At 47.5% G+C, this 20,270-nt stretch overlaps 2 protein-coding genes across 2 annotated transcripts in view; one reads left to right on the forward strand and one right to left on the reverse strand.

Moving 5' to 3' along the window:
• Positions 1-1,013: 1,013 nt before the first annotated feature.
• Pcid2 (PCI domain containing 2) lies at positions 1,014-18,619 on the reverse strand. The gene is made up of 14 exons (XM_051182019.1): positions 18,472-18,619; positions 15,777-15,866; positions 14,042-14,115; positions 13,102-13,169; positions 11,343-11,382; positions 10,671-10,725; positions 6,920-7,023; positions 6,728-6,803; positions 5,769-5,910; positions 4,900-5,000; positions 3,516-3,589; positions 3,259-3,384; positions 2,090-2,213; positions 1,014-1,746 (listed from the first exon to the last, which is right to left on the reverse strand). The coding sequence occupies exons 1-14, from the start codon at positions 18,505-18,507 to the stop codon at positions 1,657-1,659; spliced, it is 1,200 nt and encodes a 399-aa protein (XP_051037976.1). The 5' UTR covers positions 18,508-18,619; the 3' UTR covers positions 1,014-1,656.
• Positions 18,620-19,353: 734 nt separating this feature from the next.
• The window catches only part of Cul4a (cullin 4A), a 36,476-nt gene continuing 35,559 nt past the window's right edge, over positions 19,354-20,270 (forward strand). The window contains exons 1-2 of the mRNA XM_051182017.1: positions 19,354-19,609; positions 19,898-20,013. Coding sequence (XP_051037974.1) covers positions 19,462-19,609; positions 19,898-20,013 — 264 coding nt within the window. The 5' untranslated portion in view covers positions 19,354-19,461. The remainder of the gene's footprint in view (positions 19,610-19,897; positions 20,014-20,270) is intronic.

A 20,270-nucleotide genomic window follows, 5' to 3' on the forward strand; every position in this document is an offset into this window, starting at 1 on the left:
AGGGACATACTGCTCTGCAGCCAATGTGTGGCATAGGTGGTGCTCTCAGCCAGAAAGTGGCAGCACCCATAACTCAAGGCCACACGAGGGTCCACTTCCTTGGACCTTGTCCTGGAACCCAGCTTCAGCTGCCATGAGAAGAACCCAAGATGTCCACCCACATCCCACAGAGCCTGGTGTGTCCAAGCCCACACATATCACAGCAGTGAGCCACCTTCTAGCCCCCAGGACCATATTCCCCATCACATGGAGCCAAATCCCACCAAATGCTGACCAGGCTTCAGATCTGGGCAAACAGGATGCTGGTGCACCACAAGTGCTAGGTGGTTTTGCTGCTGCAGGAGGATGCTGATGGGGCAGCCACATACAAGGCAAGTCCGGCCTCTGTGCCCCATGGAGAAGGACACATAAGTTCCACCACAGATCACCTGCACAAGGACAGCTCCTAAACATGACAAGTCCGAAGAGACCAGCTTAAATAGTTAGATTTTCTTCCTTAGCAGAATGGAAGCCTCCCATGCTGGCACACACCTGCAATCCCAAGCACTTGGAAGGGGAGACAGAGGCAAGAAGTGCATCGTGTTCCAGGATAGTATGGTCTACACAGAGCTCCAGACTAGTCAGTCTATGTCAAAAGACCCCATCTCAATAGCAAATACATAAACAACAAACATACAAACAACATTGTCACACAGTGTAAACGTATACTCTGAAGAAGCAAGAATGTGTCCAGTGCTACAGGAAAAACTGCACCCACAATCCTTCTGCTGAAGGCCAGAGGAAAGGGCTCTACAAGCGGTTCAGTTAGGTGCAGCTGCAGAGTGAGGGCCTGACAGCACAGTGGTTGTAGGAAAAGGAAAAGAGGCAGAGGACAGCCAACTGTGGCTCAGAAGGAGCCATTACCAGAGTCCAACTGCCAGGCTTTGGTCCTAGGCCTGCAGCCTTCAGAACTGTTAGTGTTAGGAAATGTGCGCAGAGATGAAATACTTAGATCAGACTAAATTTTGTATTTGTTTTTTTTAAAAGATTTATTTACTTTTGTGTGTCTGTGTGCCTGAGTGAGTTTATGTGCACCTATGTACAGGAGCCCACAGAGGCCACAAGAGGGCACTAGATCCCCTAAAACTGGAGTTCCAGATGGCTGTGAGCTGCCATGTGGGTGCTGGGAACCAAACCCCCATCTTCTGACGGGGAGATGGGTAATTGTTCTAACCACTGAACCATCCCTACAGCCCCAAACTCCATTTTTAAAAAAGAAGTCAAGTTCACCAAGCATTCTGAGCTCACAAGATGCTCAGATTTTGCATATGAAAATAGACGTATCATGTAATATACAATAAAGAATGTGTTTTGTATAAATTTTGATTACATTAAAAAAAATAAAACTACAAAATGTTACAAAGACAACCTCCATAAACAACAAATACACAGCTGTCTGCTTCCCAGTAGTTCACAAGCAGCAGCCAACAGCTGGGTTGTCTGTCCCATCCAGAAAAAGGTTTCCAGGTCTTGGCAAAGCTGGCGTGAGTTAGGACCATGGAGAACATGGCTAGACAGGTGTGCTAGGGACTGCCTCCAGGGCCCTGGGGAAGCACAAAGACTTGGGCTACAGAGGACAGCTGCAGTGAGATGCACTCCACCTGCAGGGTCTGGTCATCAGCACACTGTAGACAGTGGAGGGAAAGGGTTTTGCTTGCTGACAACCAGTTTCTGATGCTGATGGGAGATGTATCCTTTAATGTGACCCTGAAATAGAGAAAACCAGATCAACTTACATTTCTGAGTCTCAGTCACATCAAATATGCCAGGTGACAAAACGATGATGAAAACCATTCTTCGCTGGGGACAACAGCTTAAAAATTACATATGGCAGAGAATAATGAAATACAGGTTATACCTCTCTCTCACACTGACCCATGTGAAGCCCTTTTGAATAGTATTTCCCGGAAAAACAACTAGTTTTTATCAGAAAATGCCTTCACAAACACAAAAGGTCTTTTGAAGACATTAGCGTCACATTAAATAGAAGAGTCTTTTGGTGACATTATCACCACACTGAAGCCTGCTGAGAGCAGGCAGACTCACACACCATGTATATCAAGTTGGCCAGAATGCACTGGACTTCGTCAATGTCCACGTCTTCCACATGCATGAATTTCAAGGCCACCAGAAAGGCATCTAGAGACAGCTGATGAGTTTTGAGTAACAAATACCTACAGAGGAAGAGAAATGACCATAATTAGCAGCAGGCCCAACAGGAGGGGCCCTGAGCAGGTTAATAAGAAATGTCATCATTTAGTAAACCAAAGAACACACACATTTTAAGTTTCCACTAATTAGATGTACCCTAAAACACACCCAACAAACAATAGGCTTTTTCTTTTCCTTTTCCTTTTTTTTTTTTTTTTTTTTTGTTTTTGTTTTTGTTCTTGTTTTTGTTTTGTTTTTCAAGACAGGGTTTCTCTGTAGCTTTAGAACCTATCCTGGAACTAGCTTTGTAGACCAGGCTGGCCTTGAACTCACTGGGATCTGCCTGCCTCTGCATCCCGAGTGCTGGGACTAAAGGCCTGTACCACCAACCCCAGGCAACAATAGCTAATAAACACAACAGTACATAAGCTTCCTACTATAAACAGACACTGTACAAATGGAATGTTTTAAATATCTCCTAGCTATAGACAAGGTCTCTATGCCTCTGGGAACAACTGTTCAGCTCACACACAGGAAAAGGAACTATCACATTTAACTCCCTGACACACACAGTGGTGAGGATAAGCTGTTGTGTTAGAAAAGAGGACATCAATTCCACAGCTTGGACAGGCAGAAGGTGTCTGGAACTCCAAGCTAATGGTGAGTCTGCTGCCAAGCTATGTCATTATACCAGCCTTCAGGGTCAGCCTGTCTCATGAGGGGCAGGATGCTGCCCCCACAATCCACAACAGGCTGCATCATACGCCTCAAGGGTTCCGCTTGCCAGGCTCCCCACTTTCTTTTTTGCTTATGTGTGTGTATGCATGTGCACATGCATGTGCACTTGTGAGAAGCAGGTGTGTGTAGAGTTCAGAGAACAACTTCACCTGTCAGCCCTTGCCTTCCACCTTGCTGATACAGAGTCTCCTTATTGCTACTGTCTTACACCTCTTAGGTGAGTTGGTCTGCAAACTTTCAGTCTTTACACAGATTCTGGGGTTCAAACCCTGGTCCACAGGCTTGCAGAACAGCACTTTGCACACTGAGTGTCTCCCCAGGCCCACTCACACTTTCTTGAAGAGGTTCCTGTAAGTGATGATCTTCAGCTTCTCCAGGATGAGGAAGATGCCACAGCGGATGAAGAAAGTCTCGTGCTTTGCCAGCGCCTCATTGAGTAGCAGCAGATTGCCCTCACTGGGCAAAGAGGAACATCACAGGGGCCACACAGTGAAAGCCCAGACAGAGAGGTCAAGAAGGGTTAAAGCACATAATGTATGCAGTCTCTGTTAGCCTCCTACTTAAAACAGTGCAGAGGATGGACCTACCTGACAGCCTTGGTCACTTCTGAAAACTGCATGAGGTGGTATTTCCTCAGAAGCTCAATGGTCGGCATGTGACCCTAAGACAGAAAGTCAGCGGTCTGTGTGTGTATGCCACACATGTGCAGGGACACAGAGGCCAGAGCAGGGCATATGATCCCCAGAGGTGGAGTTTTATGAGCCACCTGACATGGATGCTGGGAGCCAAACTCAGGTGCTCTGCAAGAGCAGCAAACGTTCTTAACCACTGAGCCACCTCTCCAGTCCCAACATTCCACTTAAACAAACAAACAAACAAAAATACAGCAAACCAAACCTAAGCCGACCAAGGATTTAATATCCTGGCTGGGCCAGTTAGATGCTCAACAAGTCAAAAGCACTTGCCACCAACCTGATGACCTGAGTTCAATCCCCACACAGTAGAAGGAGAGAATGAATCCCAACAGTCATTCTCTGACCTCCATGAGCATTGTGACATGCACACCCATACAAATAAACACTAAAAAGTCAAAATGTAGCAGTAAATTAGAAAAAAAGCAACTCTGATTAAGAAATAAGGAAGCCTGGATGGCACAGTTCTGTGACTCAGTAGGTATGATCTTGATCTTGACCCTGTCATGAGGCTGTCACTTGTGTAACAAGGGGCAGGAGATAACTGAAGAGATGTCAGGTTATGTGTAGGACACATCTCTCTGAGGAATTAGCCAAAATGGTCAACTCACTCTTCAGTGGGATGGGGAGCTGGAGAGGGGCAGCTTCCCTGCTTTCCCTGAACTGTGTGTGTTTCAGCAACATGCAGCACTATTCTCTCCCCTCTCCCCCCAGCCCCTCCCCACCGCACCCCCTCCACTATGTACTAGTCTTGGGTATGAAAAAAGAAGCACTTTACCTCGATGCTATGCCAGTTGATTAGTCTATCTACCTATGTGCCTTTCCCATTCAAGTATCAAAAATGAACTTTAGGGGACATACACCTTAACTTCAACTGAGAAATCGAGAGAAGGGTCAGAGTTCAAGGACACTCTTGGTTACATTAAGTTTGAAGACAACCTGAGCTACGTTAGACTGTCTCCAAAAGTATTTATTTGTTATGATTAAGAGTCCCTTTGGCAGACTGGAATGGCACTTTCCCTTTTTAGATAGTTTGTTCAAATGAATTGAATTTTTAAAGAGAAATATAAATAAATGCACTTGTCTCATTTGCTTTATGAATATTTAACTTTTAAGAGAAGCAAACACAGCAGAGTCCCCTGGAAGGGCTTGTGTAAGCTCTGCTCTGGGACTGTGCTCTCGTGCATCCCTCCACCGCAGTCAGGCCACCACCGCGGTCAGCCCATCACCAAGGTTAGCCCACCACCATGAGCTCCAAAGACTGCTGTCAGGCACTCACAAGCAGCATCTTCACAGGCAGCAGGTAGATGAGAATCATCCTCTTGTTCTTCTGGCTAGAGCGATGGCAGTGCTCAAAGGCAAACGACAGGTACTCCTCAGCTGCAGAGAGACAGCAGGTCCCCACAGGTCAGGCCAGGCACAGCCCACACACCAACTCGTGCCTATTCCCTCTCCCATGGCAGGGACAGCGGCTCAGCCCCATCTGTGGCACCAGCGACTCTCCCCAAGTAAAATCCACAGCCCCAAATTCAGCAAGCACTGGTCTGGCATCCTTGGCCTGCCATGGTGCGTGATGGGTGGCCTCTTAATAGAAACCATGGATTAACTTCCTTCCAGACTGACTTGCTACAGTCATCTGCAAGTTGTTGAGAATAGCGTTTACAGCTGGAAAACACAAGTGGAGAAAGCACACCCCAGGCAGCACACAAAGCTCGTTCCACCAAATGGCCATGTGCTTTAACAAGATCTCCTGCCCTAAGCCTGTCCTGCTGTGTTTGCTTCTCTTAAAAGTAGCACACGTCATACATTCACATGCATGTGCTGAGTACACACACACACACTCATTTTGGACTTGGTTTACACACATTCCATCTTAATAAAATGCAGTCCTTATATTCTCTGACACTATCAATATCATACATATTGGGCAGGATGCATGTGTTATCTAAACACTGAAATAAAATTATCAGCATACCAGCTGGGTGTTGGTGGCACTCGGGAGGCAGAGGCACGTGGATCTCTGTGAGTTCGACCAGCCTGGTATACAGAGCGAGCACCAGGACAGGCCCCAAATCTACACAGTGAAACCCTGTCTCGAAAAATAAAACAAACAAAACCCCAACAACAAAACAAGAATTATCAACACACCTTGCTTGAAGTCACTGTCAAACATGGCCTTACGCCCAACATAGTATTTGTATGTGACCCTCTGTGCAGTGCTATAGTCATCTTTCAAATTTGAGCTGTCAATAGCTCGGATAAGAGGTTTACACAAATGGAGTTTGTTGATCTATAATAAAGAAGAAACCATTTGCGATATACATAAACAATATCAACAGAACAAGCAGATGGAACAACAGACATGAACTTCTGCTTTATTTTCTTAACACGAATTTCTATGAGAAACAAGGAACTACCTGGTATAGACAACACACACTCTAGAAGCTTGGAGATCTGAGAGGGGTGTAGTTCTGGAGGGAGTCAAAGCCAAGGCCCAAGGAAAAGCCTGCACTTAGGCCACACCGGTGAGGGCAAACTAAATGTCCCACAAAGTGAAAGGCAGATTCTCAGTCAATGAAGTATGACAGGCTGCCTTTTGCCTGCTTGATTTTATGAAGCAAAGTCTGATCCTTTAACTCATCCATAAAGACTTAACCCCCTAGTTCCACGTTAATTTTATAACACAGGGAGAAAGGCTCCAGAGAGGGGGTATCTATACCCAGAGGTCAGCTACATCACAAGGACTGGTCACTCAGTGCTCAGGGCTTTAGTCCCCACAGGGCTGGTCACTAAGTGCTCAGGGCCTTGTGTCTGGGGAAGTTGCATTTCCAAGAGCTATCCTGCGTCAGATCTTCAGTTCTTATTTGATTTGTGGCACAGGGGCCCTGGTTCTTGAGAATGCTGGGCAGGTTTTCTCCACTGAGTTCCAGTCCTTGTACTTAAAACAGAGCCTTGCTCTTGGGAGACCCTGAATGACTGCCAGCTCTTAGGATCATTAATATGGCTATGGTTAGAATAATTTCCTAGTACGTGACAGAAGGAAACCTAAAAGTTACTTCTCTGGGAAAATAGGGAATAAGGCTACAAAAATCCATGTAAAAGTAAACCTTAAAGTAGATTTTAAACAGCTGGTTCACCAGGAACAGCATCCCCCACTTCTTAGAGTCCTCTATGCCAGCACGGCTGCAGGAAGAGCAGATAAACGTGATCAGTCACAAAACACACTGCCAGGGCAAGTGCCAGTCTCAAGATAAAGCTGCACAGTTCAAGCCACAGCCACCAAATAAAAGAGCACTTACGTGTCACTGGCACACACACGGAAACAGCTCATCAGGAGCTCGGCGGCTTTTTCCAGCATGTCTCCTACCTTACTCCTCCCCTTCTTTACCAGTTGCTGGTCTGCCTAATGATATAAGAATAATTATCTTCCTAAACAAACAGATGCAAAATTACCAGTCCAAGCTCTCAGCAGTGTACACATCATCTGTAAAAGTAGCTGGTGCTCCTAGCCATTGAACTATTTCCACAGCCCCTCTCACACTATAGTTTAAGAAGTATATCTCAAGTCCAGCTGACACCAGCCCATTTGGCTGGATGGTCTTTGTCAATCTGACACAAACCTAAACACAGCTGGGAAGAAGGAATCATAGTTGAGGAAATGCCTCCTAAGGTTTGTTGGCAGTCCAGTCTGTGAGGTATTTTCTTAATGATTGATGGGGGAGGGTCCAGCCCATTGTAGGCAGAGCCAAACCTGGGCTGGTGGTTGTGGGTGCTATAAGAGAGCAGTCTGAGCAAGACAGGGGGAGCAAGCAGATAAGCATCACTCTTCCTGTGGCCTCTGCTTCAGTTCCTTTGATGGTGGACCGTGATGCAGGGTGTTTTTGGTGATGGTGTCACCACAGCAACAAACAGCAAACCCAGGACACCAGCCTTGATCTGCTTTGCACTGTACTGAGTAGCTTCCTCTCAACTTAGTCTCTGACCTTCCCTCCTGCACATAGCAGTCGAGCTTGAACAAAACATGCCAAGGGACATGGTATCACTTTTAATAATACCAGCCTGTCTCCTCCCATTTTTGAAGATGGTCCACAAGCTGAAAGCTATAAGGGCTTTAGGAAGGTGATTAGGCCTCGAGGAGGCCCTGGTGAATGGGGTCAATGCCCAAATGGATGAGGTGCCGGAAGAACTAAAACAGCTGTCCTTCAATACAGTTCCTCATGTCGTGGTTACCCCAACTACAACCATAACATTTGTTGCTACTTCATAACTGTAATTTTACTACTGTTGTAAACTGTAAATGTCTGCTATGCAACTCCCAAAGGGGTCACCACCCACAGGTGGAGAACCACTAGGCTAAAGAGCTGCCTCAGTGATTAGAAGTGTACACTGCTCTTACAGGAGGACCCAAGCTGGATTCCCAGCACTCCTAAGAATTCACAACTTACAGTAACCCTAGCTCCAGGGGATCTAACACCAGCCTCCACAGGCACCTACACTCACAGACACACAACACAAACACACATATAATTAAAATACAAATAAGTTTTTAAAGGGGGTGGGGCCAGAGCTTCCTTGCCCCTCCACCATGAGGACTGAGCAGAAAGACACCATCAGCAAAACAGAAACAGACAGCAGTTTCATTAGACTCACAAACTTGTGTGTCACTCTCCTTATCAGTGAGATACAAACACACTGTTTACAGCCCACCAGCCCACAGTTCACAGTCAGAATCGACTGAAAACAACTATGACAAAGCCACATAATTATGCAGGTGAAATATCAATGCCAAATGCAAGCTGAACCAGAGGGTTTGATGCAATGATAAAAATGCTTGCTGATCCACTGCAGAGGCTGCAACACACTGCCCTTTAGCTTCAGGGGCCTGGGAGGCAGCTTAGTCAGTACAGTGGGCGTGTTATAAGCACAGGTCCTGGATTAGGTTCCCAGAACAGGGTTTTAAAAACAAACAACAACAAAAAATCAGAACTTGGTAGCATGCTGTGGAATACTGTGTGAAGGTGTGTTACATTGTTTATGCTATGGAACATTTGTTTTAATGATGTAAAGATATGCTGCATCCTTTTGTTGCATTTGTTTAACTCTGTGAAACTGTGATTCTTTACCTGTCTAAAACACCTGGTGCTCTAATAAAGAGTTGACTGGCCAATATTGAGGTAGGAGAGACAATAGATGGGGCTGGCGGACAGAGAATGAATAGGAGAAATCTGGGAGGAGAAATCAAGGATGGAGGAGCAAGAGAAAGGAGAGGACACCAGGGGCCAGACACCCAGCCACACAGCCAGCCGCGATGTAAGAATGAAAGTAAGATGTACAGAAGTAAGGAAAGGAAAAGGCCCAGAGGCAAAAGGTAGATGGGATAAGTTAAGAAAAGCTGGCTAGAAATGCCAAGACCAGGCATTTATAAGTAATAATAGATTTCTCCATGTGATTTATTTGGGAACCGGGTGGTGGGCCCTCCAAAAGAGTAAAACAAATAACCCCAGGCAAGTTCTAGGCTGATGAGACCCTATCACAAGAAAAACAAAACAATCCCATAAAACGAAAGATAGATGTAGCCTGAAGAAGGACATCGGAGGCTGTTTCTACCTCCTTAGGCTTGAGTACAAACGCAAACACATAATACTGGGGGCTCTGGTTGTGTCAAGAAAAAAAACTGTCTAAAAGGCTACTAGAAACATGCCTCCTTTTGCCCATTCCCAGAAGCCTCAACAAAGCAGCCCCTTACAATGGGGTAGTGCAGAAGCAGCAAGACTGACGGTTTCGGCTGGGCTGCACGAGGCAACACAACTCTCCTTGTCTGTTTAAATTAGCCTCCGAAAGGTTATTATTGTCATTGTTTTATGTGTGTGAGTGTTTTGCCTGCACGTATGTCTATGCACCATGCATCTGGTACCCACGGAGGCTAGAAGAGGGTGTCAGATGTCCTAGGACTGGAGTTAGATGGTTGTGAGCGCTGTAAGGAAGGCAAGCACCCTTAACCACTGAGCTACCTCTCCATCCCCCTTTTCCTCAATTACTGCCCCCTCCAGTCTGAGATTTCTACTTGGTTCTTTTTTGCACTCTCCATCTCTTTGTTGAGAACTCAATGCTCTCATTTTTTGGGGGGTGCTCCTAGTTGTTTTAAAATCCTCATCAGCTCATTCCAACAACTGCTGTCAGCTGGGTGGTGGAAAATGGTGGAAGTCTCTTTGTGATCAGTGATTTCTGGGGCATCGTGTTATAAAGCTGCCTTATATTTGTACCCTGTTTTTGCTGGTCTCTGTTGGTCTCCCTGTGCTAGTGGGAGAGCTAAGACCCTATACCTCTTTGGCAAGTGGGTTGGGGCTGATCAGACAGACAGACAGACACACACACACACACACACCTGCTGCAGACTTGTTCATGCAGCATTGGACCAGACAGAAAGTGCTACCTCGTGGAGCAATCCCCCTTTGTCCCCTAGAGGATTCACCATTGTCTGTAGCATGCCATGATTTCCCTGCCAGGCTCTTCACCAGGACAGACAGGAAGCCCAATCTATCTCTCCTTGTCACAGAGCTATGGGAACTCTGACATCTCCAGGCCTGCAACTGCCTTCATGAGAAGAGTTACAAGCACCTGGCGTGGAACCAGAAATCACAGTTTTTTAAAAGTGTAACAAGCACCTAAGCCCAAAAGATGCTTCTGTGGCTCCAGAGCTCAAGTGCACTGCTCCCCTATAATACCCAGGGTCTGCACTCCTCAGCCACCACCTAGACCTACATCTAAGTACCAGTCTTTAGCACAGGACTCCAGCATCTTTCTACTGGCTCCAGCATCTTTCTACTAGGCAGCAAACAGTTTGGCATTTCCCTCTATACAGAGAGGATCTGTCCACATGTACTAGAGGATGACCAGCCAAGCTGCCTCCTGGTCTTTCCCTCCCAGCACAAGATACACCCCAATTTCTTTTCATCCCTCAAAACTTTTAGGAAGCAAGATATGGATATTGAGTAGTAGTTACCCAACAGATATAAATTTAAAATAACAGCGACTGGAAATTGAACTTACATTATTAGCAAATATCCGAAGGTCAAGTGCTACTGCATACATGACAGGCAGAGCCCTAAGGACAAAATATGTTGAAGAGCTAAAAGATCCAACATCTTACCACTGACACCCAGGCTACTACCCAGAACATTTCAGCCTTACAGCCATGGAGTTAAGGTCAAAGTCATCTTCTGCTACAGTGAGTTTAAGGCTGACCTAAGGCAGAAGTGACCCTGTCTCAAAAAAAGCTTAAAAAGGATGTAGTGATATAACTAAGTGACAGAATGTTTGCCTAGCACACTCCAGAACCTGGGTTTGAGCCCCAGTACTGAAGAAAACAATTGCTTAGAGAAAGGACTGGGTTGGTTGTCTGTGAAAAAGCCTCTGGCTACTCTAGTGTAAACAAAATTTAAATATTTTCCTAGTTTGCTAGTAAATAAATAAATCTTAAGGTTACTTTTCAAGAAATTTAAAATAACTCCAAATGTGGCTTTAACCAATGTTTAAGACCAAGTTAAAAATTGGCAAACGAAGGGAAAAATAGTACTTGGTAAATATTTCTGTAGCAGAAACACTGAAGCAGCACTCACTACAGAAATATTGCACATAACCTGTCTGCTCGGCCATTCCAGTCTAACCCCAGCCCACACCACTACCATTTACTAATGTCCAGCTATTTCTGTTCATGCTTACCAGTTTTCTTCTTTGTGAGCCTGGAATGCCCGCAGGAATGATGTGCTGTATTAAGGTATGACAAGCAAAACCGAAGTGATGCTACACTTACTAAAAGTAGACTAAGAGGCAAAGCACGCTCTTTGGATAAATATGTCATAACAGTAGGAAAACCTTGAAGGTAGAAAACACACTACAACATCCATGTGTCAGCAGCCACATAGACTCAATGCATTAAGTTCATACAGAAACAGGACTTTAAAAAAACAAAAAGAAAGAAAGAAAGAAACAAGACTTTGTCATAAGATTGTTAATGTAGATCAGGCATTGTGGCATTCCTTCAATGCTAGCACTTGGGAGAGGAAAGTTCCAGACCCCACACTCCCCCATTAAAAAGAAAAGACTGTGTATATATGTGTGTGCTTCTGAATGTGTGTGTGTGTGGTGGGTAGGTGTCAATTGTGGGTGCCATCCCTCAGGCTGGCCACCTTCTTTCTATCATTTAGATTAGCTAGTGAGCCCCAGGAACCTGCCTGTTTTCAGTTCCCCTGTGATGAGATTACAAGCACAAACCACCACTCCTGCTTTTTCTGTGGGTGCTGGGGATCCAGCTCAAGTCCCCACACCTACAGGGCAAGCCCATTACCAACTGAGCCATCTCCCCAACAGGTTATAAGACTTTTCTTTTCTACATTTGTACTTGGTTTCTCTGAGTCCACTGATCATGGGATACAATTAAGTGATCAAGAATCTGTAGTATAAGGCTTATTTTACCAATACTAGAAGTCTTAAATTCTAGGGAGACTTGGCTAGTAGCATTCTCTTCTGAGTGTATTTAAACACGGTAGTTTTCAAGAACAAACTAAAATCCAGAGATCTATAATACTTAGCAAGTTCACCAATAAGGATCATCACAGAAGTTGATGTTTACTATGACTCTTCATTGATCACATGGAATAAAGGTGATGTATGTACGTATCAGAGTTCATGCCTCTCCATCTAGGCTGTTAGGGGCCTCTAAGATTTAGCATTTCCTGTAAGCACACTTACAAAACATTTCGTACTTAATGAAGTCTTCAGGTTGGTATGCACAATAAAGGGCTTCACCATAACATCTTCATACATATATACTATTGTCAAGCATTAGTGGCTGGACAGGATGGTGCATGCTTTAATCTCAACACTTGGGAGGCAGAGGCAAGTGGATCTCTGTGAGTTCAAAGGCCAGCCTGATCTATACAGTGAGTTTCCAGGACAGCCAGAGCTACAATCTCAAAACAAAACAAAATGTTATTCTTGGAGCTAGGGATGACTCAGTGGTAAGAGAGAGAGCAAGCATGAGGACCACAGTCAGTGACTCAAGTATCTACATCAGGAACGACTGTGTGTACCCATAACCCTGCACTGGGAGATGGAGACAAGGAGATCCTAAAAGCTTGTTGGCCAGCAGCTACATCAACAGCAAGCTTCCAGTTCAGGAAGAAACCCTGTCTCTTCCCGATGACATTAACGAAGAAGGTACATTTGCATAAAAATGACCTCATTTAATCTTGTATAATATAAATACATGAGTAAATAAATAAATAGAGCCCAGTATGTTAAGCAGTACACTCCCTTACTATATAAGTAACTAGGTGAATCATAAAAGCCAGACTAAACTTTGGGATCCAAATAAAACCGTTAAAATGAGTTTTTCTTCCTTTTTTAGTTGAAGGTTTGAACTGGTCCAATGTTTCAAGACCTCAGTAACCCACAGTCATTAACACACAGAGTAAAGGATATTGGACTATCACCGTCTGGCACTTGTACGCCTCTATGAAGTCGTGATTCCCCACGGCATAGGTACACCTGGAAAAGACATCAGAGACTGGAGGGCATCTATACATGGCAAGCAGATGCACATCAGCCCAGAGTGCATTTTCACACATACCACCCACTCTCCACTGCTCCCAGAAGGTAGTTCTTGTTTGGCAGAGAACCACAGACAGAGGAAACACAAACGACCACTTGACTGACCACAGGCAGTGTGAAAGGAAATCCCACACAAAGTTCTGACACTACCCTGCTGAATCCCAGAATGGGAAATAGTTCAGCTGTTCTGACTAAGCTCTTCTGACATGGATGGCGCTGCATGGCTGGCACTCCATGCTGTCAGTGGGCCTCCAAAGACACTCCATGCAGGTTCCTGCTGGCAACAAAGCCAGCTCATTACCAAACCTGGAACCACACTGCAGAGAACACACAGCTAGTAAAGCAGGGGACATAGTGACACCCCCAACTCTTCCAAAGGCTTGCTCAGAAATACAACAGGAATGCAGGCAGAGGACAACCCTGCCCACATGGCTTTAGGATAGAGTTCTGCCTGAACTCCCTGACAAGATGGCAGTGAAAGCAACAGACACCTCAGGGAAATAAAGACAAGTTTCTGTTTGTTCTGCTCAACTCAGATTCTTTTCCTACAAGGCAAAGACATTAAAAACATTATTTCCATAAGAAAAGCAAGACCTCAGTCACGCACTACAGCTCACTAATAAGAGACAGTCTAGCCAGCAGAAATACCAAGTGTATCACAAGAGGCACATAACACATTTGTCCACTTTTGCAAGTTAATCATTCACTGCTCCAAGCAAACAATGACATACTAAAATCTGAGTAGATCCAGTGATGTGTTACACGCATGCAGACATGTGCATCTGTTTTTCCTACGACTCACAGATTACCTTAAATGAGCTGCAAACATTTCATCATAGGGAGGCTCCAGAACTTGCTGGCATTTCTCTTCTGGAGAGGCCATCTAGTCCACAAGGGGAGAAGGGTAAAGTCAGTGGACATAAAAGAGCAGTGCACACAAAGAGCTTTAGATGAGCATTTGCAGAGCTTCACAGCCCAAGAGAAGGGCTCACTGCTCCACCAATATCTGTATTTCAAGAAAACAAGAAGCCCAAGAATGCAATTCTGTTGTTTGCTGCAGTCCACAAAACATGCTAGGCACTTTATTATTTTATTTGGTATGTGTGTAGGTGATTGATGTGTGCCTGTGTGGGCTCATAGATGCCTTGGCACACACACACAGGTACAGGAATACTTTCCACCACTGGTCTCTCGGGAGTAATCTCAGGTTACCAGACTGGTTCAGCAGGTACTCCTACCCAATCAGCCATTTCATGGGCTCTCACACATAGTTTAGTACTTAACAGTCAGTCAGTCAGTCAAGAAGCGCTTCAGCGGCTCCTATGACCTTAATGAACAAGGTGTACACAGTTCCTTCCACAAAAAAGTCAACAACAAGTTAGTGACCATGCCATGTGTCCTGGGCTAGGGGCTGACAAGAATTCCTAACCTTAACTTCCCTCCAATGGTAAAGTCTAAATTATTTGAGCACATCTATGAGAATGAATTTTACATGTTCCCTGGACTGGCCTTAAAGTACCCATAAGGAATATGACTTTTGGGTGTATGGAGGATATTTCTGGAACTGGTGACTCTATAAAAGAGATATCCCTGTCCAGCAGGATGGATACCCACCAAAGTGTTAAGGGACTGAACAGGACAAAAAAGGGAAGAAAAAAAGAACACATCCTTCTGGCTCCTGACTGCTACTGAGCCAAGACACCATAGCATCTTGGGCAGACCTTGGATTTACCCACGGGCTCAGGACTCAAACTCAGTGGCAGCGCTGGTTTCTCCAGCCCTTTATAACCACACAACCCAACTTCCCACAGAAATATCTCTCTCTCTCTCTCTCTCTCTCTCTCTCTCTCTCTGTGTGTGTGTGTGTGTGTGTGTGCGCGCGCGCGCGCACGCGCGCATATGTGTGTGCCTGGGTTAAGATGCTCCCATGAGCATCAGCACAGAAATAGGACTGTATAAAACATCAACTTTGTCTACAGGAAATACCTGTCTACAGGAAATAGACCATATTTAAACTCCAAGTGGAAAATGCTCCTATTCTCAAAACAGAGCAGAGCCGGCAAATGTACTCCATGAAAGGCTTTGCCAATCCGCTGCAGGCTCATTCACCTGCGCCACGGTGGCAGTGAGGCCACCAAAACAACACTTGAAACCAGCATATAGCTCTAGTTTCTAGGAGGGATCTTGGTTCCCAGTGGTGGGATTCACCTGTAGTGTATAAAGGCTTCTTGTCTTTGGGGCAGCTGAATATGGACAAGGTCTAAGTTCCATGGCATTTCCCCTAATGACACTAATATGTCGCTGACTTTAACCCTAAGTTACACAGGGATCAAATATGGGCGCATGAGGTATAACACTCAATAAGTTAAATGGGATTACATTAATCGTAAAGAAATTTTGAAATTTTCAAATGACAGTGGCAATATTAGTTTCCTTTTATTCAAACTTTAAACTTCTGCGGAAAACTGAATGTGTGCATAGCCCTTCCTGACTGAGAGCCTCTCTCCATTCTCTCTAGATGCCATGGACATATCTATTACCTACCTGGAGCCGTGGGTTCGCAACATGAGGGTGCTTGAAAGACACCAGCTCTGCACAGGACGCTCCATCTCTGGTATCAATAGCTTCGTATACCTGAAACAAGTGGGAGGAGAAACTTGAGCAGATAGGTAAGCATCTGCTCTCACAGGGCCTGAGCAATGCACTGCATATCACAGAACAGCTCCCTCCATCTGTGAAAGAGGCCACAATAACCAAAATGTAAACTCATAGAGGAAACAACTTCATTTCAAACTGGAATCTTCCTAGGACAAGAAAACAGGAAAGCCAGAGTCCCAGAAAGGCTCTTCTAAAGATCTCAAGGATACTGGCCTTATACAGGCACTAAAGTTCCATTATTCTTCCCTGGCACAGCCTTAAAAGGAGAAGGCTTGTCCTAGTTGGTATTCTGGTCACTTTTCACACCTGAACAAGACTCTCTGAAGGTTTCCAAGGCCTCTCCTCAGGAAACCTATGGGCAGCTGGATTTTCACAGCTGGGGCACACACCATGGGACAGCAGCACACTTCTGAAGGCTGTAGGGGCAGCAGCACAGTGTGCATTGGAGTCCACACAACAGGTCCATGTGATGTGTCGGGCAGGGAGCAGCCCACCAGGGCTGTTCATGTCCTTTGCAGTGACCTTGGCTATGGCACGGCACGATGAAATAATCCTAACACCAGTGGCTCTACTTGTCCACCATTACCTAAGCTGTGTCTAAAGCCTCAAGTAGCAACTGGCTCGACATCACAGGACATTGCACTCAGGTCCGTACTCAATTCAAGAGTGTCCTAAGGGAGTCCTGCCTCAGTAACAACATAAGAAAGTTAGGGGTGAGGACGAAAATAAGGACTGTGACAGGCCTGAAGAAGCAAATCTTCAAACAGTAGTTGAGGGCTGGGGATGAAGCTCAGGGTTGAGAGCATTTGATAGCAAGTGCAAGTCCCTGGGTCTAGTCCCCAGTATTTTTTTTTTAAGTGTCGGGCCACTCCATGGATATCTCATCCCTGGTACCCAGCCACTTGCCATAGGTGCTTTACCAAATGCTAACATAAAAACTACAACCTTACATCCCAAGCAAGCACCTGTGCACAGTAACCTGGGCTGGCATCCCAGGAGACATCTCTCCCAGCTGACTAGGTCTTCTCAGGTCCTCCACACCAGACCACAGAGGTATCAACTGCTCTTAAAACTCCCAATTCCTTAAAAGTGTACACATTAAACAAACAAACTGTACCTGCAAGGAGGGTAAAATCTAATCAACTCTACCTCAACAGCTTCTGTGAAACTAACACAGGAGACATTGGAAAAGGGATACAAACAATTTGTCACCATGTAGCTGATGGCCAAGGCTATCACCAAGGTATTGAGATAGGGACTTGTCACTTGGCCAACAATAAGGTCACTGAGGTTCAAGCATGACTCTCCAGAAACAGAGTCTTTTGAAACTGCTAAGTATTAAATATGTGCACTCTAGAGCCAGAGTCTGAGTGTGCTTCTGAGCAGACTTGGGGTCAGCCACCTACAGAGCTTCAAGGGTGTCTGGTGATGTAATTGAGCTGAATACACACCCACAAGCATCGGCAACAGTGCTACTGCTGCTGCTTAAGAGGCACACAAGAACTAACAGTTCATCAGCCCAAACTGTGTTCACTGCCTGAGTCAGGGAAGCATAGGGACTCTCAGAGCTCTGCTGAAAACACACAGCCAAGGGATGTCTCGATGAAAGTAGGAAACGCAATTTACTAGGAGAGCAAACATAACTGCTGCTCACTAGCAGGAGGTCTTAGAACTGGCAAATTGATCAGCTTTCTGCCACCCTTCTCAACCCAGGACACAAAGGTACAAAACCATTAGCCATACAACTCAAGTAATAATGGAGTAAAACCACACCCACCAGGCAGGTTTCTGAGGCCAGCCTGGTTTACACAATTTGCAGGACTCTATCAAAAGCAAAACAAGATTGTGTCTGCAACTGCTATGAAAATGACAAAATGTGGCAGCATAAGAGACAGGCCTCTACCAAATGGGCCATTAGAGAGGCATGGCATGCTGTGACTTAACTGACAATCAGTAGACAGCTGTAGTTGACACCACCAACTTCCACAATTAATCAGGCCTCTTCCCTTCTGAGCATATAGGCTAACTTGCAATGTTTTTTCCCCAAGCTTCCAGCTAATGAGATGTTTGACAAAGCTAAGTGCAAAACCAAGATTCATAAATATCCATGAGCAGTAGTGTCATCGGTGAAACGTCCATCAGACTTTCCCATCTGGCTGTCCACTGCACCAGGTGTGCTGACTAGTGGGATTCATACCTCTCTTGCCCTAGGTTCGTGTAGAAAACGCAAACTCAACCATCAACCCAGATGCAACGCTGTATGCCTGTGCCACTCGCAGGCCTTGAGCAAACACTTGAGGGTCACCTCTCGTAAGACACAATGTGCTTCGTGCAAACAGTGCTACACGGACAGCCGTTTTTACAAGTGGCCCGATTCTGCTATCTCCACCTCCAATCCTCCTCCGTCCATGAACCGGCGGGAAGCACTTGCAACTTTTGAGCAAGGCCTGCTGCCCGCTCCATGCAGCAAACGTTCTTCACCTCTAAGACAGCCGCAGACTCCCCTGCTCCCGGTCTGGTCCGACCCAGCCCCAGAACCCACCTTCGTGGCCAGTAAGCGAAGGTACCGGGAGAAACTCACCTGCTGTAGGTACTGATTAATGGTGATGTGCGCCATAGCAGCGGCCGCTAAGCACCTCACTTCCGGCGCAGGTCCGTTTCCGCTCCTTGTCCCCACACTTTTATTTCCCGCACGTTTTAGGTTCCGGAACCGACGGCTCAAGCTGAGCGAAGCTGGCAAGCGCACTCCCCTCCTAGTCAGTGCTCGGGGTGAGGTCACTGGGGTGCCTCAACTCTGGCGAGGGCGCGCGCAAAAAACAGGGGATTGACGTGGAGTCCCAACAGACTTGACAACGTGTTCCTGCGTCCCGATCACGTCCACGTCCCGTGTCCTAGCGATTCCCCGTGCCCCATATCCCTTCGATCGTCACTTTCAGAGCTGCTCCTGGCTCGCACACCCTCAAGCGCACAGAACAAAAGTCGACCCCACTTGGAAACACGTCCCCGTGGTCCCCGTGCTATCGTAGCCGTCGCTGGAGATGTCCCAGAGTTCTCCCACACCCCTCACTGGGGCACCCGAGAGCAACGGGTGTGGAGTATCCCGCTGCCCAACCCTCGTCGCGCGATGTCACGGAGCATTCCTGAGCCCTAGGCGAGGGGCTGCCCTAGAAGCAGGGTAGTGGGGAGCGCCTGTCCGCCCACGTCTCCCGGGTGTCCCCTGCCCTCGATGTGACGTCGAGCCCCAAGCTCCCGAGCACTCGGTGCCGGGGTCACGGCGCCCTCTCGCGAGCATTCGTCGTAGAACGTCCGCGGGTGCAGAACCCTCCAGGAGCGGCCGCGTACGCCCGAGCCCTCACTGGGCGGAGTCCGCGCGCCCGAGCCGGATCATTCCGGTGCGCGCCGCGGCGGTTGGGCCTCGGGCGCGCGGACCGGGCCGCGAGCAGCAGCAGGAGGAGCCGAGCGCTCACGGGCGGAGCCCGACAGGAGGAGGAGGAGCCGGGCGCGCACGGACCGGGCGCAGGGCAGGAGGAGGAGCCGGGCGGCGCGGGGCGGGGCGGCGTCCGGCCCAGCCATGGCGGACGAGGGCCCGCGGAAGGGCAGCGTCTCGGCTCTCATGGGCCGCACCAACGGCCTCACCAAGCCCGCGGCGTTGGCCAGTGGCCCTGCCAAGCCGGGGGGCGCGGGCGGCTCCAGGAAGCTGGTCATCAAGAACTTCCGAGGTGGGTGCGCTCCGGTGAGGAGAGAACGGGGCGGCCGGCAGGTCGCGCGCTCGGAGAAGGCCTCCTGGGGCTGCCCAGCCGGCCCTGTCCCCGCGCCCCAGCCCGCCTTGTTCCCGCACTGTCCTGTTTCGGCGCTCCAGCCTGACCTGTCCCGCACCTCTTGCTCCGCCACGTCCCCGCGCCCCAGCTGGCCCTGGTCCCGCACCTCCTGGCTGGCCCTACCGGGCCCTGCCTCGGTGCCCCGGCCTGTCTTGTCCCCGCGCGGCCGTTGACCCTCTCTCCCCACAGACAGGCCGCGGCTGCCTGACAACTACACTCAGGACACGTGGCGGAAGCTTCACGAAGCGGTCAAGGCCATCCAGAGCAGCACATCCATCAGGTACAACCTGGAGGAGCTGTACCAGGTGAGCGGCGGAGAGGGCCTGAGAGCACCTGGCTGTTTTCCTCCTCCCGCAGCCTCGGTCGCCGACGCTAGGGAGGCCCGCGTGCCGGGTGGGGGGAAAGCTGCGGCCCGAGCCTTCCCCATAGGAAGCCGTGAAGCCCTCGGTCAGCCCTCGGTGTTTCTGTGGATCGCCGCCCTGGATTAGTGCTGTGTGTTGAGGCTTACATCAGGCTACTTAGGAGGTGTGAGTTTTCCCATCGCCCGAAGAAAGGGGGCTTG

The sequence above is a fragment of the Phodopus roborovskii genome, unplaced genomic scaffold (assembly GCF_943737965.1).
Source record: "Phodopus roborovskii unplaced genomic scaffold, PHOROB, whole genome shotgun sequence".
In the NCBI taxonomy this organism is placed as follows: Eukaryota; Metazoa; Chordata; class Mammalia; order Rodentia; family Cricetidae; genus Phodopus; species Phodopus roborovskii.